Source organism: Diabrotica virgifera, chromosome 7 (assembly GCF_917563875.1).
Source record: "Diabrotica virgifera virgifera chromosome 7, PGI_DIABVI_V3a".
Taxonomy (NCBI): Eukaryota; Metazoa; Arthropoda; class Insecta; order Coleoptera; family Chrysomelidae; genus Diabrotica; species Diabrotica virgifera.
Window position 1 is genome coordinate 235,794,152 of NC_065449.1, and position 25,108 is coordinate 235,819,259.

The 25,108-nt window shown below is 32.2% G+C and overlaps 1 protein-coding gene across 1 annotated transcript; it reads right to left on the minus strand.

Annotated features, from left to right (window-relative positions):
- Nucleotides 1-3,215: 3,215 nt before the first annotated feature.
- LOC126888724 (cuticle protein 3-like) lies at nucleotides 3,216-24,968 on the minus strand. The gene is made up of 4 exons (XM_050657111.1): nucleotides 24,963-24,968; nucleotides 23,632-23,780; nucleotides 19,874-20,117; nucleotides 3,216-3,476 (listed from the first exon to the last, which is right to left on the minus strand). The coding sequence occupies exons 1-4, from the start codon at nucleotides 24,966-24,968 to the stop codon at nucleotides 3,216-3,218; spliced, it is 660 nt and encodes a 219-aa protein (XP_050513068.1).
- Between the last annotated feature and the right edge of the window lie 140 nt (nucleotides 24,969-25,108).

Below are 25,108 nucleotides of genomic sequence, written 5' to 3' on the forward strand. Positions count from 1 at the left end.
ATGACCGCTATGGTATATTTATTTGTTTCTTGTACAAAGTACACTGCACACAAATCTTAAAGTTAAGTTAAAACAAATTAAAAAATTACAATTTTCAGCTCCACCCGACGACGGCATAATATTATTGGTACCCTTAGTGATATACTTAGTTCACCTAGTTCAATGAACTCTCTGATTGCTTTTCTGAGGGACTCTAAATTGTATAATTTAATATAAAATATTTATAAATTTTGTAAAAGTACCTAAAACTTGCAGCTTAAGCAAATATTGTAACCAATTATTGTAACCAACTATTGTAACCAATTATTGTAACTGTTTTGTTCCCGTGTCAATGACCATAGTTGTCGAGACACGTAAATTTAAATAAAAAAAAAAAAAAAAAAAAAAAAAAATTACAATACTTCTTTTTATGTCGACATGACTCTGTCTGCTTTTCAATTTTCCTCCAGTAAGTTGTCGTTCGAACGGTTTCGTGGTCTTCCCACTGACCGTCTTCCTATTGGGGAACCGTCTCTCGCTGTCCTGACTACCCTATTTGTTGTCATTCGGCTTATGTGGTCGTTTCATTCTACCCTTCTGTTTCTTACCCAGTTATTAATGTTTTGTCCATCTTGCATCTTCGTCGTATATCTGCACTTCTAGCTCGATCCCATAGTTGTTTCTTACCATTGATTTTTCGAAGGGTTTTCATCTCTGCTGTTTCTATGATTCTTTTTGTCCTCTCTGTATCAGGTAGTGTTTCTGCTGTGAATTATTGGTCTGATGACTGTTTTGTAAATTCTGCCTTTTATTTCTTTTCCGATGTTTTTATTTCTCCATATTGTTTCATTCTGGCAACCTCTAGCTCTATTTGCTTTATTAACTTATTCTTCCATTTATGTTTCGAGCTGTATGTCCGTAGAGTGATGCCTAGAGATTTAAACTCCATAGCTTCTTCTATTATCAGAATTTGTCCCTCCAGCTCTATTGCTGGATTTGCTGTTATATTCATGCATTTGATATAAAAATGTATTAAAATAATAAAATTTTCATATTTCGTCTAACCAGTGGTTGGCATCAGCTAATGTTGCATGGTTTGTTTCCATTAAGTCTATATTGTAGCATTCTTACTCACATTTTAGGAGATAATACTGCAGTAGGTGTCTTATTAATTGGAAAACACCGCAAGTATAGTTGTTATCTCTCTCAACGTATCCCTAGGATACCATCTTTTGTTTGGATCTTTTGAAATCTATTGGACTTTTCGCCACTCTTTAGCCTACCTCATCTTCTTATTACCACCAATTGCGCTGTTAAAATCTCATTTTTACCATGTTTAATTCCCGAGTCTAGACTACATGTCCTATCTCTGTAGATGGTTTCGCTTGATTATAGTGTTAATATATTTTCCATCAAACTTATGCTTATAGATATTCTACAGTTCACACAAATATAGGAATGGTTTCTATTCATTACATAGACAGTTTGTTTAGTATCTAAAAATTGTAGAATGATTTAAAGAAACACAATAAACAATTTAATTTATTTATCCAGTTATTTCAAACATTGTAACAACAAAAATACTAATAATTATTAACAAATACTATAACATCAAAATCAACAATTAGAAACAAAAAGGTTAAAAATATTAACATTTATCATTATTATTTTAGGGATCAACAATTTTAACATGTACCTAATATAACCATGAAATAAAGCAGCTATAGAATAGACTACAAAGACTAATAAATAAGTATACCGAATGAATTCTGTCTTGTTTAAGATTTTGACCTAAAATATAATACATATCTTACTACAATCACACATACGTTTGTTAAGTGGATAAACACTAATTGCATTGTTAAAAATGTCACTTCAGTATTTGCTGTCATCATGAGATGTTTATGGTGTATGAAGTCACAACATCTTTAACCCGGCATTGGTCGCTAGGCAGGCCGCACATCAAAGAAACATGAAACGTAAATAATTACGTTTCATGGAAATAAAACACTGCTAAACAAATATACGTCCCGCCATTTATGAAACTCATTTATGAGCATGAATCACACTGGTTTCATTGGTAGGTGGACTTAGAGATTTGTTTAACAGTGTTTTATTTTCATGAAACATGTTTTACGTTTCATGTTTCATGTTTTTCGTTTCATGTTTCTTTGGTGTGCGGCTTGCCTTAGGTTGGCTTTTACGTGACTGATCGCGCGTGAGATTTTGTCTCACACATCCAAGTTTAGCCTTTTTTTACGAAATAAGTTTTTCAAAATAGTTTTAAACTTAATAACGTTATTATTAGCTTTGCACAATGTGACTGTTGATGAGCTTGTACCTACATTTTAATCTAAAAATGTAGAAATAATATTAATTATGACATTTCAATATTATGTAAATTTCAAATTTATACTAGTACCTTTATTTTATTTTTGTGCAAGAGGGCAAGTTTGAAAATTATCTTTGCACGATTCATATTGCAAATACAAAATTAAATAATACTACAATACAGAATAATGCTATAAAATAATACTAAATAATATTATACACGGTGGTCGCGCGATGAGAGAATATCTCACGTGAAGCGCACTGACTTAACAATCTGGCCATACTAAGTCACCTGAACCGCCATTTGAGCAGACGAGTCTACTCGACCGTAGAGGAAGGATAATTAGGAGACTAGAAGGAACTACAGTATGTGTAATTTACCGGGGAAAAAGTTGTGTGCAATATTCTGAAACCATGAGAGAAAATCTCATATAGCGACCAATACTGGGTTAAAAGAAATTTCAGAGTAAGTGGTATAAATTCACGCGGAAATGTGTAGTTCATAAAATATTGGAACAACAAAACCTTAAATAGAAAAATCCTAAATTTTAAAACAAAAACACTCGGGAGAAACTCTCAACCAAAATATTCTGAGATATTTTGGACATATAACTAGAAGAAGAAAGGGCATGGAACGAATGATAGTTGAAGGCAACGTAGAGGGCAGAAGATCCAGAGGGAGATCTCCATTACGATGGTCGGACCAAATAAAAGACATGACTGGTTACTCATTCTCCGAAGCAAAACAACACGCACAGGAGAGAGATAAAGAAACAGAAAAGATAGAGGAGCAGGAAGACATTTGATATAACTAGCAAATAAAATAGGTTAATAGTATGTACTTAAGATACGTACTAAACTTAGATACTTAAAATATGACCTAAAGAGAGTAAAATGTATTTAATTTATGATGAATATCGTTGCCGTTTATTGAGACCCTGAGAGTGTGGATACTTGTAGTTGGATTTCTGCTGAGTTGTCGCTTGTCCGTATCCTTTGTTCTGAAAGGGCGTTTCAGCTTTAGGTTGTGTGGGATAGTAGGACTGTTTCAAACCGTGCGACTGGGACTCAACATAAGACTGCGCTTGGCCGTAATTCCTGGATTCTTGTCCGTAATCAGCTTTTTCTTCGTAGTCTTCGACATGTTCCTGAATTTGTGCCCCTTCCTAAAACAACATTATTTTTAAATTTAATATTTTTTAAAGGCAATAATGTCATGTAAATGTAATATTAAGCTTTACATTTATTATTTATTCATAAACCATTGTAAGTTTGATGGACAGTGCATCAAAAGTATAAGCAAGTGTTGTGACACTATAGGTATGTGTTTTATGCAGGGCCGTCTTAACCCGGGGGTGCAAGGGGTGCGAGGCACCCGGGCGCCAAGTCCAAGGGGCGCAAGGTGAAAACTTGCTAGGCTCAAACTTGCGCTTTTTGTCCTTAAAAAAACTACAAATCGACGCTGCCAAGCCAAAACGGCATAAACGCCAAAATGACCACTTTTTAGTTAGCTGCACTAAAAAATAGGATTTTAATTTCCGCACCAGACAGTCAACGCGGAATAACCGCAGAAAAAGTGAAATAGGTGTAATATAGGTTTAAAATTTTTATAAACGCCAGTCTAGTCACGCACGTGAACACCGACGTGAACACCGATTGACATAATCGCCAGTGCCCGTAAGATTATCATTGTGTACATTTCGGTCCAGTAATAATAGTAAAGGTATGTATTTTTACAATTTTTATGGATAAGTAACATGGTATTATCTACCTTTGCAATATTTTCAATTTGTATTGATTTTTGAAGCGTAAACACACTGAATTTATTTAAAAACTATGAGGCGTTTATGCCTAAACCACATATTTATATAGTGGTTGACACAAGTGCCATTCCTCAATGGTATTCTTATGCAGGTTTCTTATTTAAAAATTGCGCAAATAAAAAGTTTATTTTAAAATATTCTATTGTAACTTTGTACTAGTGTGATGAACAATTCATTTTGTATTACAGCATAGAGTTCAAATCAATTTTATATAGCTAAAAATGGCGATCGATTTTTGGCGTTTATGCCATTTTTTTGTTGCACATGAATAGCAGAAGTAAAAAAATAATGGCCTTACTAAATGAAAATAAAACATATACCGAATCAGTACAAAATGATATACTGACTGACAATAATCCCCCTATATTTCCCTTAGAGGTTTATGACATTTATAATGCCAACATTGCAATGACATTATCATCTTTGAGGAACCACCAGACGTTGCAGTAGAAGAAGAAATATTTAGTCACGATCTCACATCATGTTTCAACTTAGCAGCAGATAATGGTTTGGATGACGGTATAAGTAGTGATCAAAATAAGGAAAATACAAGCAATCAAATCAATACGCATGTTGAACCAAATATTGACAGTGATTATGAATTAGAGTCCATTACTTATTATTAGATATCCACTTTTAAGTATTTCATATTTACTTTTAAGTATTTCATTCTAGCACCAAAACATGTTTAAAGAATTTAAGGTTTTGTTTTTAACTTAGAATGTATTTTTGATTAATAAAAAATAAACCCTATCAAAAATCTTCGTAATTTCATCATTTTTCTTGTTGGCATAAACGACAATTTTTTATTTTCGTTTCTTTTTTCATTAATGGCATATATCCCTTTTAAGCGCCATATTGACTAACCTTACAACGATGCGATTGACACAAACGGGAAAGAGGTAAGTTTGGCATATTCACCAATGTTATATCTTGATTGGACATAAGCGCCATTTTATAGTTTTTAATTTATTTCAGACAGTATTTTCAGCCACATTAATGTTCACAATATATTAAAATTTGAAAAAAAATCACCAATTTTTTTGAATCACTGTGCAGATAAGCAGAATTGGTAAAAATAAAAATAATCAGTTTTTTGTGTTTTCTGAAAAATCAAGTTAATGTCGTTTATGCCGTTTTGGCTTGACAGCGTCGAAATAACAAAAACATACAAGTGCACTTTCGATATTTTTTACAAAGGCTATTAATGCTTACTACACCTACGATATGGAAATGAAATATGAAACCCATGTAGACTATTCTGACAAAAATTTCAAAAAGGTGATGCGTACACAATTTCGACCAATATTGAATGTCGAGTGACAATGAATCACCGTCTTGTAAGATTTGAAATGTTGAGGGAACATAATTATAATTTTTCTTTTATGGAAAGTATATTGTTTGGAGAAACTCCGAAGAAAATTTAAAAACAACACAATGTTTAAATTTACAAAAAAAAACTAGCGCTTGGGAGTAGATCTGATATACGTGGCAGTCCGATAAGTACTTAGCATACAAAAGAAAAAGGAAAATTTTGGAAAAGTGGTAATTTATTTCTCTACACAGTCTCCTTTTAGCTCGATACACTTGACCCAGCGATGCTCCAACTTCTTTAACCCGTCTAAAAAATACCTTTTCTCGAGGTCTGCAAAATAGGCCTTCGTGGCGGCGATGACCTCCTCATTCAACTTAAATTTCTGCCCAGCGAGTGTCTTTTTCAAGTTTGGAAACAAATCCTAGTCGCACGGGGCCAAATCTGGAGAATACGGTGGATGGGGCAACAGTTCGTAGCCGAATTCGACCAATTTTACCTTGGCGACGGCCGAGGTGTGAGCCGGTGCATTGTCATGGTGGAAGAGCACTGTTTTCTTTGCCAAATAGGGTCCTTTTTTCTTCAATTCTGCGTCTAATCGGCCCAATAATTCGGCATAATAGTATAAGATTGATCTTTTTTGAATACTGAAACCATGTTTTTTAATATACAAGGTGGGCCAAAGAAAAGAGTCCACCTCGATATTTGGCAGTAGCTATTAGATTTTAAGGAAATTCAGAAACATTTCGATTTTTATTTTTATATTGCAATTTTTTGGCATATACTTCATACTGGTGACGTCATCCATCTGAGCGTGATGACGTAATCGATCATTTTTTAAATGGGAATAGGGGTCGTGCGTAGATCATTTGAAAGGGTGTTTAATTCCCTATTCAGCAATATAAACATTAATATCATTATTTATACAGGGTAGCCAAAAAAATAATTTTTGAATTAAATTAATTGACGCAAAAAGAAGAATATAATATGTAATTTATTTAACTCAAAATACATTGTACTGCTGTCAGAAAATAGAAAAAAAATGCTTATTTCACAAATAAACATTTCGTTTCGCTTTCCCACCTACCTCTTGGCAATTTGAACATCTAATTTAAGCGAAAAGCAATGTTTATTTTGCCAAATAAATATGATTTTCTATTTTCTGGCACCAATATAATGTATTTTAAGTTAGATAAATTACATAGATTCTTCTTTTTCTGCCAATTAATTCAATTTAAAACTTATTTTTCTGTCCAACCCTGTATAAATAAAGATATTAATGTTCATATTGCTGAATAGAGAATTGAACATCCTTTCAAATGAGCTACCACACACGACCCTTATTCCCATTTAAAAAAATCATCGATTACGTCATCACGCCCAGATGGATGACGTCACTAGTATGAAATGTATATAAAAAAATTGTATTTTCAAAATAAAAATTGAGCTGTTTCGGCATTTCCTTAAAATCTAATAACTACTGCCAAATATCGAGGTACACTGTTTTCTTTGGCCCACCCTGTATAAATAAAGAAAGCAAACATAATTAGTTTTAATTTTAGCGTACCTATAACCTATATTATAATCTTCTGACAAAAGGGGGCGCAAAGATGAGTCTTGCACCCCAGCGCCGTGTATGGTTAAGACGGCCCTGTGTGTTTTGCAAAGTAGAGTAGGGAAAAATGCAACGTCTATAGACGTTGTATCATATTATATCAATGGAAATTAGACGTCTATAGACGTTCTGTCCGTTAACGTGTTAAGCCAGTTTTATAGCGTTATTCGCCTTTCTCTTCCTAATCACCATTTCTTTCTTTATGATAGGCTTCATCTCCTAGATTTTTTTCCATCGCCTTCATCCATGTGGTTTTCGTTTTTCAGTGGGGGTCCATTCTAACACTTTTCGGGGATTCTACTTTCCTCGATTCGTATTACCAGCTCGTACCATACTAGATGTTGTATTTCGATGTGATTTATAATTGTTCTTTCTTTTTCCATTTGTTGTCTAATGTCGCCGTTTCTTATGTGTTCTAGTCTAAATCTTCTTGTTGACCATCTCAGTGGCTAGTAATTTAGCGTCGTACTTCTTGATCAATTGCTAGGTTTCACCTCCACGCGATAAACTGGTTTTAGTACTTATATTTTTTCATCATAGTACCGAATTCAGGGCTCCTATCACCTGTTTTTACTTTACTATCCGTTCCTTAATATTTTCTTCGTTTCGTGCTGTATTCGTTAGTTTTATTTATAGATATAAAGGTAATGGATTTTGACAAGAGCTATGAATCATGCCGATTTAGTACACAAGTTTACGTGAAATTTTCAAGGTCATAGCTCTTGTCAAAATCCATTACCTATACATATTCATTGTACCTTGCAATTTTCTCCTGCTCCAGGTTCAGAATCAAACACCCAAAATGACACAAAGCTTATCTGATTAGCTAAAATTGATCGTATTTAAGTAAAAAAGGGAAACCAGTTCTTATATCTCTTAGTTCATTTATCTATCCGCTATTACTTTCCTTTTTAATTCTACCTACGTAACAGAATATACCGTAAGTTTTACACTTAAAGGTCATTTCAGAATTCGGTCCTAGGGAAAGCCTTACCTAACATATTGGGTGCGTTCGGACGACCATAGCGGCTGGCTGTCAGCAGAAATCGGCTGAGTGGTTGTATCCAGCCGTGATAGGGAAAGCTTAGTAAATCTCTCAGCGGCTGGCTTCCAGCGGTGACGTCTGACAGCTACTGCTGGCTCAGCTGTCCAGCCGCTGTGGTCGTCCGAACGCACCCATTGACAGGGGAGCCCAAGCGGGGATTTTTTCAGTTACTTGACCGCGGCCGAAAATCACGTGGGGAGAAGCTTTGTACCCAAGGGCGCCCATATAAAAATTTTTAGGGGGGGCAAACGAAGATGTTGCACATTACATTTTGTATATTTCGGATGACAATATATACAGTAGACTCTCTCTATAACGAACACGGATATAACGAGGTTTCGCTTATAACGAGGTACATTAGGTGTCCCATGAAATCCCTATTGAACTATAACGCTCTATAACGAGGCATATTTGGTTATAACGAGGAAAATTTAAATCGAAGAATACTTGTCTTTACCTGTTTTTAGCGTTTTAATGGTCATAAATAAATAAATACCCCAACTACCTGTACATAGAAATGCCCAACGTCTGTCTTATTATCGAGGCCAGTGCTATAATAAACTCGGCCACCTGTAATAAACATCTGCCTGTTTATCGACCGATATTGAATACTATAGGAAATTTACAATCTATGGCGGCGAAGTCTCAAGGCCGCGTCTCACCATCAAATAATTTGATCAAACAGTTTGAGCAAACTTGACGTACTTGAGGAAGTACGTCAAAGTGACGTCACAATTGCAGTTTTTTTGAAATACTAAAAATCTGTGCTCTCACTATCAGTCTAGTTTGATCAAATTTTTTTTATTGAGTTGTCTAACTTGTTTGTAATTTATTTAAAATTAAAATTTTTCATTATTATCCACAATGAACACTCAGGATGTGACGTCACTAACTGTCACTTTCAGTTTGCTCAAACCAGTTTGATCAAATTATTTGATCGTGGGACGCGGCCTTCATTGTTCACTGTTCAGGTTGACCATCGACACATAATAAACTACGTAAGAGGCATCAAAAAATTTCATTATTATTATTGTTTGATATAACGAGATCCGCTTATAACGAGATAATTAATTCACCATTTCAGTTCTCGTTATAGAGGGAGTCTACTGTAGTTTAAACCACCTAAAAAACCTAGTTTGAACCCTGTTGGGAGGAATTATTCATACATTTAAACACTAGACCAAGTTTTTAAATGGAAATGTCATGGGTAGGTACCACAAAAGTTGGGCCTCTCTTTAAAACCCGTTTGAAAAGAATACAATGCTTGCAAAGCCTTCCCTTCAACTTTGGCGAGCAGACTAACCATGAGTATGTGTCGAACCAAGTTTTTACTTTAAAATCTTAAAAAGGAGCCCCTTTTATTTTTGCAGATATAGAATCCTTATGAAAAATAAGGCACACATATTCCAAACATTTTTAGAATTGTTGATAGATGGCGCAAATAAATCGCATTTTTCGAATATAGCGCCATCCGTCAAGTCAACAATTCTAAAAAAGTTCGAATAAATGTTACTTATTTTTTGAGGAGGAAACTCAATCTGAAAGAAAAAACGGGGGTTCCTATTTAAGATTTTAAAGTTAACTTTCACCCCACCTCCGGAGTGTGGAATGAAAAATCCTGTTTGGTGTCATTCTACAGACTTTTGAAAAATATTAAACACGTGTGTTTTAGTTTTTATTTGGAAGTATATTTCTCGAGATATTAGACCGTTTCTATAATTTTGCTGTGGTATCACGATATACCGTTTTTTCCGATTATAGCGCTATCTATCCACAATTCGCAAAATGGCTCGAATAAAATTTGCTTAATTTTACAAGGAAAATCCAAATCTGCAACAAAAATTAGGGGTTCCATTTAAGATTTTAAAGTTACCCCCCGCTCCACACCCAGGGGTTGAAGTGGTGGACTTGTTTAGTGTCATCGCATAGATTTTTGAAAATTATTGAACATGTATTTTTCAGTTTTTCGATCCGATGTTCATTTCGCGAATTATTCGGCCTTTCCGCTACTTTTGGGACACCCTGTATATAACACTCATTCATCATGAAAGATCGCCTGTTTTTCATTTAAATAAAATTGTTCTGTTCATCATAATGAACACTTTAAAAATAATCTACTTACTAAAAAAATACTTTTGCAAACTAAAATTTGACTATGCTCAATAAATTTTAAAAATTATTTTTCAGTATGAATTTTTTCAAAATATAAAATATAATTACTATTTTATACCAGTTGTTAAAGACAAATGGCTCATTAGTGATTATCGATCAGAGATCGGATTTCTTGCTGATATGGTTTTTTTTTGCAGTATTATAAATGATTCATTTAATTTGTAATTTTGGGTGTCAATTACAGTGTATATGTTTCCCACGCCTCTAATATCTTTCAATGTTTTCGTTAGTAGCATACCGTGATTGTGGGAAATGTGTATTATGCACATTCCATACAGACCACTGTCGCAGACACAAAGATTTTCTGTTAAACTATTAATAACTACCCAATATGTGAATTTTTTTATTAATAAATATGTTGTTTCCAATTTATCTCTCAAAATTATCCAATATTGTTTTGACAAAAATACGTTTATGTAATATAAATTTAATTTTTTTCTTTCCCGAAAAGCTAGGGGGCCACGGCCCCCCCCCTGCCCGTGTGTATGGGCGCCTATATGTACCCTGTATATGTACCCCTACCATATATTGGATCTTAATAGAGGGGATTTCGTTAAGGGGGGTCCGAAAAAAAATCTATCCTTCGAAAATCTCGAAATTAGATTAAGATAAGTTAAGTTAAGTAAGTACATGCAGAACAGTGTATATTTCAAAAATCTGACGATTTTAGCGCGGCGTAATAGTACGTTCTTTAACGGTAAAATATTGCAAAACCTCTAAATTTTAAAGAACCGCTTGGATTGACATGAAATTTGGCATACACATAACTAACAAGTCAAAGAGAAAAAGTGATATTGTGCCGATATGTGCTTTTGCCCCGGGGGTGGTTTTCACCCCCACTTGGGGGTGAAAAAGTATTCGTCCAAAGTAAGTCCGGAAATTGATAAACTGACTAATTTTAAGTAACTTTTGTTCTATAGAGTTTTTTCATTAAGTCAATACTTTTCGAGTTATTTGCCAGTGAATATATTCATTTTTTCAACAAAATAACCACGCTTTTAGACGGTTTTTTGCAAATAACTCAAATAGTAAGTATTCTGTCGAAAAAACATTTATAACAAAAATATAGTCTGTAAAAAACTTAAAAAATTGGTATACACATTATGTTTCTATACCTAGCAGAAGCAGAGTTATAGCTAATTAAAAATAGGTTCATATTCGTCAAATTCCAAATGGAATACTTTAACGTGAACTAACCAAAAATGAAGCACATTTCGTGGAAAACTCATTACAACTTATTTATAGTCTTTAAAAAAAGCTTCATTTTTGTTTTATAAAAAAAATTTCTAGCATCAAAAGTAAACAAGTTACGCTCAAAATAAAGTTAGTCCCTTTTTTTTTGGTAAAAAAAATCGGGAAAATCACCCCCTAATTAGTATCTCAAATGAACTTATTCGTTACAACTTCACAAGTTTCTTGATTCGTGTATGTATTGTTTATATGATCTGTAAGTTTCATCGGTTCAAAGTCTTATTTTTGAAAGGGCCGTAGTTAAAAGGAGTTGAACGAGTCACTGAACACGAATGTATGCAAATTTAGAAACACCAAACCTTAATCAATTTTTGTCTCACAGAAAAAAAAAAAAAAAATACATGATACGCAGAAAAGCAACGCTGACTTTTTTTATTTTTCGAAATTTTTGGTATCCCTAACAATTTTTAAGTTATTTTGAAAAAAAGCATATTTTTCAAAATTAAAATTTTTAAAAATTTTAAATTAAAACCAAATTTCTTCCAAAATAAGCACTTCAAATCGATGAAACTTACAGATCATATAAACACAACATAAGTAAAATAATTTGTGGAGCGGTAACAATTAATTTCATTTAAGTTGCTACCTAGGGGGTGGTCTTCCCGATTTTTTTTTGCCAAAACAAAAGGGACCGACTTTATTTTGAGCGTAACTTGCTTAAATTTAATGCTAGAAACTTTTTATAAAAACAGAAATAAAGATTTTTTAAACACTTTAAAAAAGTTATAATGGGTTTTCCCCAAAAAGTGCTTAATTTTTTGGATATTTCACTTCGAAGTATTCTATTAGAAATTTGGTGAATATGAATCTATTTTTCATTGGCTATAACTCTGGTTGTACGAGGTCCAGAGACTTAACGTGTCCACCATTTTTAAAATTTTTTTACAGGCTATATTTTTTCTGAGAACGTTTTTTTCGACAAAATATTTACTTTTTGAGTTATTTGCGAAAACCCCTCTAAAAATGTATATATTTTGTTGAAAAATAAACATATTCACTCGCAAATAACTCGAAAAGTGTTGACTTGGCTAAAAAGCTCTATCGAACAAAAGTTACTTAAAATTAGTCAGTTTATCCATTTCCGGACTTACTTTGGACTTATATTTTGTCACCCCCAACAGGGGGTGAAAGTCACCCCCAGAGCAAAAGCACACATCGGCACAATATCACTTTTTTGTTTGACATGTTAGCTATGCGTATGCCAAATTTCATGTCAATCCAAGCGGTTCTTTAAAATTTAGAGCAAAAACCGTGAAAGAATGGACTATAAGGAAATGGGCGAGTCACAAAGTTTCACAAAAAAGCGAATGAACGTCAGATCAAAAAACTGAAAAATACGTGTGCAATATTTATCAAAAATCTATCGAATGATACCAAACACAACTCTTACGGAATGGGTAGGGGGTAACTTTAAAATTTTAAATAAAAACCCGGCGATATTTCGCGAAATGAATATCAGATAAAAAAACGTAGAAATACGTGTTTAATATTTTCTTAAAATCTATCTAATGACATCAAACACTTCCACCCGCGGAGGTGGGGGTAACTTTAAAATCTTAAATAGAGCCCTCATTTTTTTATTGCAGATTTGGATTCCTTACGTAAAAATAAGTAACTTTTATTCGAGACATTTTTTCGAATTATGGATAGATATTTTCCTATAATCGGAAAAAACGATTGTTGAGAATAGAAAGTTAAATTCAAAAATGGTAAGTCCCCACTAAAATGGAAAACTATACTTAAAATTTTCTGGATTTAGGGCCTAATTTTCACAACCCAATAGGTCCCCATAACGCTCGAGTTACTGCAAATTTAGCATACTTTTCTCCCGTACTAAATTCTCAGTAGGTATATAAAAAATCAGTATTTGCTTATGCTGATGATATCGATATTTTTCCAACCCTGGGAAAAAGATTGGAAGAATTATTTATTAAAGAGTTTATCTCTAGTAAACCCAGTTTAGTAGAGTGTCATAGTCATGGTTATTTAGGTAGTATTCTGCGTCCAAAGGTGAACATAGCTCTGCTCTAATTTCTTCCAGTTCTGTCTATCTTGAGATTCCTGTAGCTAACTCCCAGGGATAGATACTTTTGACGTCATTAGTCCATCGTGTGAGTCGTCTACGTGTGTTTCTTTTGTCTACGCGTAGTCTCCACAGTAATTTTTTGGATCCACTGAATATGCTGTAGACGTTAATATCATATTCCTGCGATATTTGTTAAATGCTATAGCGGGATAAGATGGTCAAAAATGCCCCCGCACCGATCAGTCCCGCTACTTATGTTTTCGATAAAGGATATAAATTTATGCCCTCATGCAAATTCTTAGCTTCCCAGAGGTCCTAAAACGTCTTAAATCGAGAAAAGAAGAATTTTTAGGTTTTATTTTTTTGTGAGCGCCATTTTACTTTAAAAAATCTGAAAAAATTCAAGAGGTTGTATCTTTTGGATAGAAAACAACCTAATTTTTTTCAGATTTTTGTAATGAAAAATGAGCCCAGGAAAGTTTTTTGAAATTTTCAAAAAAATTTTAGGTTATGATAATATGATTTGGCCAACTTTTAAATAGTATTTTTTGTGTACTTTTTGCCGTTATTTTAAATAGCAAAGGCGGAATTTTTAATATCTGGGCGGAAAGAACGAAAAAATCGAGAAAACCGTTTTTGGCTGTCTCGAGATGCATCTCGGGATAGCCAATTTTAGGATTTAGGATCCTGACTACAACAACTGAAAAAAAAATAAATTGTGAATTTTGTCATAAAATTTGGTATGTGGGGTTATAATAATTGGAACAACTTTTCCAAATAACTTTTATCGATATCTGTAACGCGAAGCAAATCGAATCGCATATCGAAAATTCAGCCTGCTTGTGAATTCGCAGTAGGCCGCGTTTAAAATTTAAAGTTCAGTTGACTATTTTAAAAATTGTGAACCATTAACCTGTATGACTGTGAAAAATTTCAAATTGTATATATTTTTATAGCCGAAACAGGGGTGTCTTCATCTTAAATGCGACACACTGTACCTTATCAATTCGGTAATTTATTGCAACTAATATAGTCGTATTTTTATAGATTCAAAATATACAAAGAAAATACTGACTAATTCACTAATTTTATCATAAAAAGTTCAAATTGATTGTATTGAAATATTGAACCAATTAATGCGTATTAATATAGTATTATTATAATTATTATAATATGTATTTATAATAGAGTGAGTTTTATGTATAAAAACCCTCAAGTATCTCGGAAACGACTTGCACGTTTTTCATAGGTTTTGGTGGGTAGGGCTTTTCTAATGCAGCCGATATTACAGTGATAATTACATTGTTGTCAGATTTTCCGTTTTTCTGGAAATCTAATGAATTTTCTTATTTCAAATAGAACACCCAACTCAAAAAGAAATTATAAAAATCAATTTTTTTGGCCCGTGTAGAAATTATTTTACGTTCTTTGAATCATTGGGAACAAAAAAAGGTCTTTTGTAATTTTTCTCTAAAGTTAATCGTTTTCGAGTTATCAACAATTTAAAACTGAAAAAAATCGAATATTGACGATTTTCAAGGTTCATAAACAAAAATAAAAAACATTATTTTTGAAACTGCGGAGTACCCAAAACCCTTCTTCCAGGGGCTCGCTATAAAATTTTTTGGCACGTTTTATTCTAAAACGTTGCTTTTTAATAAAAATGTTAATGAAGCGCATATGAGAGGACGGGCGATCGGGCTGCATTAACAACTAAAAAACAACATTTTAGAATGAAACTAGCTCAAATTACTTATTGGTAAATGATAAAATAAGGCTTTAGCTTGAATTTGTATACTTGGCAGTTTCAAAAATAATATTTTTGATTTGTGTTTTTTAACCTTGAAAATCGTAATTATTCGAGTTCTTTTCAGTTTTAATTTATTTATAACTCGAGAACTATTAACTTTAGAGAAAAAATATAAGAGAACTTTTTTGTTCCCAATGGTCCAAAGAACGTAAAATAATGTTTACACAGGCCGAAAAAATTGATTTTTATAATTTGTTTAAAAAGTTTTTTTTTTTAAATAAATGTAGCCATAACTCCGAAATTATGGCCTTAAGTATTTATTTCTTTATTTATGGCCTTTTCTAAATTATGGCCTTTATTTCTTAAGGACTTCAAAACGCAAAAAATATACAAGGTGTTCCATTTGAAATAAGAAAGTTTATTAGATTTTCAGAAAAACAGAAGATCTGACAACAATGTAAGTATTACTATAATATCGGCCACATTAGAAAACCCCAATCCACCAAAATCCATAAAAATCGTGCAAGCCATTTCCGCGATAATTGAGGGTTTCCATACATAAAACTCACTCTATATTATATTATATTATTACACTTAGGGCCGGTTGTTCGAATGCTAATCAACAATGATCATTATTAAATATTTAATTACTGTCACCAAAACTGTCAATGTCAACTTTGTTTGGGTTGCTGAAAACATAATTAATTACAATTATGAGATTTATTATTAATTGTGTTAATAATTATTGTTATATTAATTGATTATAGTCTCAGAATTGTAATTAATTATGTTTTGACAACCCAAACAAAGTTGACATTGACAGTAATTAATTATTTGATAATGATCATTGTTGATTAGCGTTCGAACAACCGGCCCTTAATTATATAAACATTATTTATTAATACACATTAATTATTAATACACATTAATTATTATTACACATTAATAATTGGTTCAATACTTCGATGCAATCAATTCGAACTTTTTATGATAAAATTAGTGAATTAGTCAGTACTTTGATTGTATATTTTGAATCTATAAAAATACGACTATATTAGTTGCAATAAATTATTATCAAATTGATAAGATACAGTGTGTCGCATTTAAGATGAAGACACCCCTATGTTTCGGCTATAAAAATATATATACAGATTTGAAATTTTGCACAGTCATACAGTAATGGTTCACAATTTTTAAAATAGTCAACTGAACTTTAAATTTTAAACGCGGCCTACTACAAACAGGGTGAAATTTCGATATGCGATTCGATTTGTTTCGCGTTACAGATATCGATGTTATTTGGAAGAGTTGATCCAAATATTATTATAAACCCACATACCAAATTTTATGACAAAATTCACAATTTTAGTTTTTTTCAGTTGTAGTTAGGATCCTAAATCCTAAAATTGGCTGTCCCGAGATGCATCTCGAGACAGCCAAAAACGGTTTTTTCGATTTTTTCGTTCTTTCCGCTCAGATATTAAAAATTCTGCCTCTGCCATTTAAAAGAACGGCAAAAAGTACACAAAGAAATACTATTTAAAAGTTGGCCAAATCATATTATCATAACCTAAAAACTTTTTGAAAATTTCATTTTTCCTGGGCTCATTTTTTATTACAAAAATCTGAAAAAAATTAGGTTGTTTTGTATTCAAAAGATACAACCTGTTGAATTTTTCAGATTTTTTAAAGTAAAATTGCGCTCACAAAAAAATAAAACCTAAAAATTCTTCTTTTCTCGATTTAAGACGTTTTAGGACCTTTGGGAAGCTAAAAATTTGTATAAGGGCATAATTTTATATCCTTTATCGAAAACATAAGTAGCGGCGCTGATCGGTGCGGGGGCATTTTTGACCATCTTATCCCGCTATAGCCTTTGTCAGCAAAAATAGATCTGATTACTAGAAGGTTAAGTGAAAATAATGCTGAAGTATACCTGCAAGTCACAGTTTTCCTCATGGTTAACTTTGAGGATTATTTAATGAAAGATATTATTAGTGTTTTCTGACACAAGGGCCAATTGTAGATAACCTTCACAGAAAATTATATTCGTGTTAAAAGAATATTAGTTATTATAATACTTATTTCAAAATGTTATAAACAAATTTAAATTGTCGTAATACATAAATGCAAGTGTCATAACCAAATTTTGAATTATTATACTACTAGTGTAGGAAACAGAGGTTGAACCTTGAAAAATTGACACAAGTCCGGTTTTATTTTTTTTTTCTGGCATATCAAGGGGTGCTTATTATAAGACTAACTTTTTCTGAAAAAATTTCGCCCCCGAACCCCCCTTTTCACCCCTTTAAAGGGGGTAATTTGTGGTTTTTGCGGAACGTAGCCCTTCCTGTACCTTTTACAAAAAATTTCTTTTATAGAAATATGAAGAGGACTATATTTTCTACGATTTATCTCCCGACAGCATCTCTCTATCATCCACCGTTTAGCAAGGGTGGCGCCCCAAAGTTGACAAGTTTTTAAATAAGATGTTTTTAAAAAATATATATTTTTCCCTAACTGTAACGGAAATTAAAAAGAAATTCTGCTTAGATTATTCATAAATAGATGATTCATTTTTTGGTATAGGTTTCACTTAAGGATAATTGCCCTTTTTTTAATTACAGAGTGTTACATTTAAAAAAAAACCCTTTTTATACCATCTGAACCGTTTATGCTAGAGTAAAAAGACTTTCAGCGATTACCCATGTACTGGTGTTATTTACAAATTTGTATAATGCACCCCCATTTTTTCCCCGGAACCACCCAAAAAAAAAAAGAATTAATAAATAAAGTGGTTTTCTTGGAATCCTTTACACACAATGCCCTTTATTATTATGCTTTATATATCATTTTGTGCACGTTATTATTACCCATGCATGGACACCAAAAGCGATTTCCTAGTGCAACCCCTGTAGCTAAAAAAAAAATAAATAAAATGGGGGGTTGAAATTTTTTTTTGTTTTTTGCTTTTTGATCCATATGGGCATATGCTTCATCAATAGTGCTTTTCAAAAATATATATGGTTATTGCAACATCCCTGCGGAAACCACCCCTATCCTTGAAAATTAAAAGCAGAAACTACCTTTATACCTTGTCGAGCATGTTTTTACGATTTTCTCATTACCTATTCATTTTTTTTAAACAAAACTTATACATACAAGGTTAAAGACCACTATTTACTCTAAAAATTAGGTCCTATTCTTTTTATTCGTTTAAGCAACCGTTACGGCACAGTGGCGCCGTAAACCTCATAGTTGCTTTGGCGGGCTCCAGTTTTTGTTTCTTTTTTCGTCATCTGTTCGTTTTATTGATAAAGTACTTATGTAAAATATAACAACACAGTGTAACCTACAAATTATGACCTATGCACATTTTACATTCTTTGGTCCCCTAAGCCACAGTGGTGGCCCAAAATAAATTTTTTATTATTTTCGCCACCTACACGCATTTTATTGTGTTAATGCTACCTTAATAACACAATATTCACCCCTAAGTGGTCGCTAAGCAGTGGCGGATCCAAGGAGGGGTGATGGGGGCGATCACCCCCACCCCTCTCAAACCAAGTGATATTATATTTGAAGATTATAAAAATATTCATTTATTTTCATAGAAATACTTATATTATATTAATATTATTTTTATAAGAATGACTTTTTATGCTTTAGCGACAGTGACGGATCCAGCATCGTTAAGAGGGGGGTGCCAATTGGTTAAATTTCTATAAAAATAAATGAATATTTTTATAATCTATGAATATAATATCACTTGGTTTGAGAGGGGGGAGGTGATCACCCCCATCACCCCTCCCTGGATCCGCCACTGCTTAGCGACCACCTAAGGGTAAATATTGTGCTATTAAAGTAGCATTAATGCAATAAAATGCGTGTAGGTGGCGAAAATATGCAAAAATTTATTTTGGGCCACCACTGTGGCTTTGGGGAGCAAAGAATGTAAAATGTCCATAAGTCGTAATTTGTAGGTTACACTGTGTTGTTTTATTTTACATAAGTACTTTATCAATAAAATGAACAGATGACGAAAAAAAAACAAAAACTGGAGCCCGCCAAAGCATATATGAGATTTACGGCGCCACTGTGCCGTAACGGTTGCTTATACGAAAAAAATTAATAGGACCCAATTTTTAGAGTAAATAGTGTTCTTTAACCTTGTATAAAATTAATTTTTTTTAAAACATCTTTTTTAAAAACTTGTCAATTTTAGGGCGCCACCCCCGCTAAACGGTGGACGATAGAGAGATGCTGTCGGAAATAAATCGTATAAAATAATAGTCCTCTTCATATTTCTACAAAAAAATTTTTTTTGTAAAAAGTACAGGAAGGGCTACGTTCCTCAAAAACCACAAATTACCCCCTTTAAAGGGGAGAAAAAGGGAGGTTCCGGGGCGAAATTTTTTCAGAAAAAGTTAGTCTTATAATAAGCACCCCTTGATATACCAGAAAAAAAATAAAACCGGACTTGTGTCCATTTTGCAAGGTTCAACCTTTGTTTCCTACACTATACAGACAAAGCCTAAATAAAAGTAAAAAAGTGATGGTATAGTTTACCTCTCCATGATTTTCTTCCTCTAAAGATTTCTGAATGGCTTCTGGAATAGGCGGCGGTGTAGGTAGATGATCGCCCTGTGCTCTAAAACCATGTTCATCAGCTATGTATGTTAAAATTACTGGATGGCCGTGCTCATCGTGATATGTCACTGAACCTTGTTGGACTACAGATTCATGTTTTTCATCTCCTAAATTTTTAATATAACCAGCTTCCTCTGCCTGGATACCGTTGCCAGTTTCATAACTAAAAAGATATATAGAGGAAATAAAAAATGTAGTATATCAAAGTGTGTAAATAATTTGTTTCTTTAGCTGAGCGCTTTCGACATAAACGTCATCATCGGAGCTAATGCTAAAATAAAAAAAAAATCTTGTAAGAAAAAGAAGTACAAAACTCTTTTTTTACTTACGTCAATTGTTAAAAAAAGTACCGCTACAAAATTGAAGTGTTAACATTTGCATCTTGTGAAAATAAATTTATTTTCACAAGATGCAAATGTTAACACTTCAATTTTGTAGCGGTACTTTTTTTAACAATTGACGTAAGTAAAAAAAGAGTTTTGTACTTCTTTTTCTTACAAGATCTCTTTTTTTATTTTAGCATTAGCTCCGATGATGACATTTATGTCGAAAGCGCTCAGCTAAAGAAATAAATTATTTACACACTTTGATATACTACATTTTTTATTTCATCTATTCATTCAAGTGTGTACAAACTTATCAGTCTTTCAACTATTTTTTAAAAAGATATAGTATGGCTTTTTATGACTATTTTTTAGGCAATTAGTTTTTCAAATAATAATAAATATAGAGCTTAGAAAAGCATTCAAGAGAAAAGTAGTACACCAAGTGTGGTCTCTAAATTAATGTATAAAAAAGCAAGTACTTATTTGCAGGAGAACAACCACAACGTCTGCAAATTTAAATGGGAACTATAAAATCAACTAAAACCTTTTAGGGGAGTGCAATTAGAACGAAAAGATACAATGTTTCGGAAAAATCAAACAAGGTTATATTTTTCTAAAACTTTTTTTGTTAGTTTATAAACATGTTAAACTAAAAAGTTCTACTCACAAATTTCGCCGCTAATTGTTTATTAATTGCTTAAACAATAACAATGTTTTTGTATAAATAATGTTAAGAATATGGGTGAATTCAACATTTTATTTTGATAAAAAATGTTTTTATTTTAGTTTTGATTATGCTGAACCCGAATCTGACATTACAATTTGCAAATTCAAAATGGCGGATTTTTTCCTAAAAAACCTTAAAAAGTAGTTGTAAAATCCGAATTTTTTTTTATAAAACGTGTTTGTTTGCATATATGTTTATATTTTTGAGAGGTTGCTGAACCGGAATCAAATTTTGATAATTTAAGTTATAAAACGGCAGATCCAAAATGGCGGATAACTTAAAAAATAGTTGTAAAATCATAATTTCTTTACAAAATGTATTTATTTCTACATATATTTATTTTTGAGTGCTTTGATAAACCTAACTTAAATGTTAACATTATAAACTATAAAATGGCGGATCCAAAATGCGGATTTTCTAAAAAGAACATGAAAAAGAAAATTTTTCTAAAACATTTATTGTCTTTATTTTTAACAGGTTGTTGAATTTGAATTAAAGATTAAAAATTTAAATTTCAAAATGGCGGATCCAAAATGGCGGGTATTTAAATGAAAAACAAGTAGAATCCAATCAAACAAATATGGAATTTCATTCTTAAAAAAAAGATAAACAAATAATTTTCACAATACTATTAAAAATTACAATGTATTAGAAAGAATATTCAAAAAAAAAGAAATTTTCGATTAGAAGGATATAATTACATATTGGAACATAGTTTTTAATTCCAAACAACTGTTCTTTATAAAAATTTTCGATATTGTGAAATATAAAGGTACTTTACTCTTGAGTTAAATTCATATTTTTTGACATACCTCGTACAAAATTAACAAAATTTGATATTTGATGGTTGCATCTTATGTTATATAAATATGATGCAGAGTATTTTATAAAGAATAACTTTTTTTTCGTAAAACTGATATTAAAAAAGTTATCAGTAGGTTCCATGTTACGCAGACATACTATAAGAGCTAAAAAAAATTTTTTTTGTTCAACATTTATTATTGTTGAAGCTTATTATTAAATGTATTTTAGGTAAGTTTTACAGAAAAAAGTTTTGATCACTCTGTATATACATTTTTTCAGCTGGTAATTTTCGGTTTTTGTATTACATTTTTGTTATCTTTCTTAGTTTTCTCAAAAATAAATTGTTTATTTCATTTTTAAACTAAAATAATTTAGTGTTTTTTAAAGATTTCATCCCAAGCTTTAAAAAAAAGAGCAAAAAAATTGTATTAGATTTATTTAAACTTGAGTAATACTGTCTTAAAATGGTGGGAATTCTGTAAAACTACGAAGTTTTCAAAAATTACATTTTTTGAGACATCGTATTATTTGAATTAAATTTTTGACATTTTTTTTAATAAAACATCGTTTATCAAGATAATTGAGAGTTAAGTTGTGCAAATTTGAGAGTTTTGTAAGTAAAATTGTATTAGTTACACATGTTTAAATCATTTTTAAACAAAATTCGTGTAAGGCTCATTTTCCGCCCACACCATACTTATGTCCATAAATTTTATTTCTTTTTATTACAACTATAAGATAGCTTATTTCATCTTCTTTCATGTCCAGTTTGTAAAATTTCTTTTGATTCATTAGTTCAAGAACTACATTAAAAAAACTCAACCGTGCACTTCTTCCACCGCTAGTTTACAGTGCGCCAATGTGTGTGAGAAGGGTGACTTTAGCGTTATAAATAAAAAATTACAGAAGCTAGAGATTTAATTTTAGAAAAATCTTTATATAAGGTATTTTTTGTAAAATTTTCTGAATTTTTCAATGGTCAAGTCAGTTTTTTTCTAAAAATTATATTTTCGGAGTTATTTAAAAAAACATCTAATTTCGCTGTTCATTTGTTTAATAAAAGATGAAGCACCCACTTCTCGAGAAGAACTTTTTGATATGTTGTTTATTAAACATTTCTTAATGAAATTACAAAAAGTTTTATCTTGTTTGATTTTTTCAGAAGTGAAAATCTACATGCACTCCCCCATTTTTTAAAAATTTGGGAGTTTAATATTAATAACATAAAGAGCAGAGAGTGACAAAACATACATTCCAAGATTGGCCAAGAAAGATCAGCCACAAGAAAGTTGCACAGATTATTGTAGAATATTATAGTAAAAGAAAATATAGAAGAATTTATGAAACAAGAACAGAAAATATTGAGTTGTATGGCGCCGAACTCTGAGAAATTGATAAAAGAAACCAATAAAAAATTAAGGCCATGGAAATGACCTATCGGAAATAATGTTGCCGCCTGACTAGACTTGATAGCTTGAGGAACGGAAGATATTCGGAGAGAAATGGCTGTCAATCTAGAGACATAATAGACACAACTGCAACCAAAATACTGGACTCGCATGGAGAAAATCAGGGAATAACTAAAAATAGATGACCAAAAATGAAAAAAAAAACTCTGCCCAATAGAAGAAAACTAGGTAGACCAAGAATATCATAGAAAAGAGATGTTAGAGATCAAAATGACCTCTAGATATTAAATATCTGGAAATTTCTTCGACAGAAAACGCTGGAAATTAGTATGCGGGAAGTATAGCATCCTCCGTTAGAGATAACAGGGAAAAAAAGTGTTTTTTCCGTAATGATTTAGAAGAATAGTTTACCTGTATTTCCATCCATGTTCGTCTCGTTCGGAAGTATATTTTAGAATGGGTATTACAGGTTTTTTTTGGTGTTCTAGTTGTTCGACTGTGTGGTACTGTGGTATCTCGTAACCATATATTCCGTTAACTAAATAAATTATTGTAAATATCTGAAATAATATTTAAGTTGTTTATTAATTAAATATAAGAAGGTTGGTAAGTGAATTCTGGTCTCAAATGTCATTGGCACTATATAGGGCAAACATCACCGTGGTTAAAACATAAAATACTTTAGCATAAAAATTATTGCAAAGGTAGTGAAATTTATTGTGTAGAAGCAGACGATTCTAACACAGCAGACCATTGATTTAATTTATCAGATGCCAAGACCTTGGATATAGAAAATAACTATAAAAAAGACTATTTCTCGAAATGTACCATATCAAAAAAAGCAAAAAGTCAATTAATTATAAGATAGATATTTATAAGTTAAGCGACATATTATTTTGAAATTCTAATAAGCAAAAAATATCTAATATCTGGTTCGAAATTAAACTTGTTGGTCCTAACGACACACGTGAAAAAGGACCGATATTAGTGGCGATTTTTATGTCTATACAACAACATGTGTCTATCAAATATAATTTATTTCATAAAATAAATACAGCATTTTTTATGTGATAATATCCCTTCCTATTTTTGTCTATTTCCTCTGGTTTTCGGTGTACCGTGCAAAATATACGAATTTGGGACACCCTGTACATCCAAACTAGTAGGCACTCAACCAGGTGGGCAAATTTAAATACCTGGGAACGTGGCTTTTGGAAGGCTGGGCATCGGGCAGGGAAGTAAAATGTCGCATTGTGCAAGCTCGACAAGCTTTCGTAAAATTCAGGAAGGTACTGATCTATTTAGAATTCGATCTTCAACTGAGACTAAGGTTTACTAAGTTCTACGTACGGTCGGTGCTGCTATATGGCGTAGAAGACTGGACACCGAAAACAAGGGATATAAATAGATTAGAAGCCTTCGAAGCCTTGTCGTCGTATCCTAAAGATACCATGGACGGTGAAAGTCACCAATGTAGATGTCCTTAAAAGAATCAACCAAGATCGTCAACTTTTCGAATCTACTAAGAAAAGGAAAACGGCGTATTTGGGTCACATCATGCGAAACGAAAAATAGCAGTTCCGTAAACTTATAATCGAGGGTAAAGGTAAAGGCAAGAGAGGAATAGGATTCAAGAAAATCTCCTGGTTCCGAAACGTAAGGCATGGACAGAGCTTAACGACATTCAATCTCTGATACACATTGCAAGAAACAGAGAATTAATGAAGAATGTGATCACTAACATCCATTATTGGATTTGCATCTAAAGAAGGCACCCAACATAGATAACGATACTAAAAGTGATAGCAAGTCGAAGTGATAGCGTATAGAACTCTAACAACTGTTGCCCTATAAATTATATTTGAATTTCTCTTTGTTTACAATATCA

Bases quoted from the DNA above. Each gene is read 5' to 3' on its own strand.
- LOC126888724 (XM_050657111.1), bottom strand. The intron at 20,118-23,631 runs GTAAACTATTCT...ATATCTTTTTAG, and splicing joins GAACATGGATGGAAATACAG to TTATGAAACTGGCAACGGTA. The intron at 3,477-19,873 runs GTAAACTATACC...ATGTTGTTTTAG, and splicing joins AGGAAGAAAATCATGGAGAG to GAAGGGGCACAAATTCAGGA.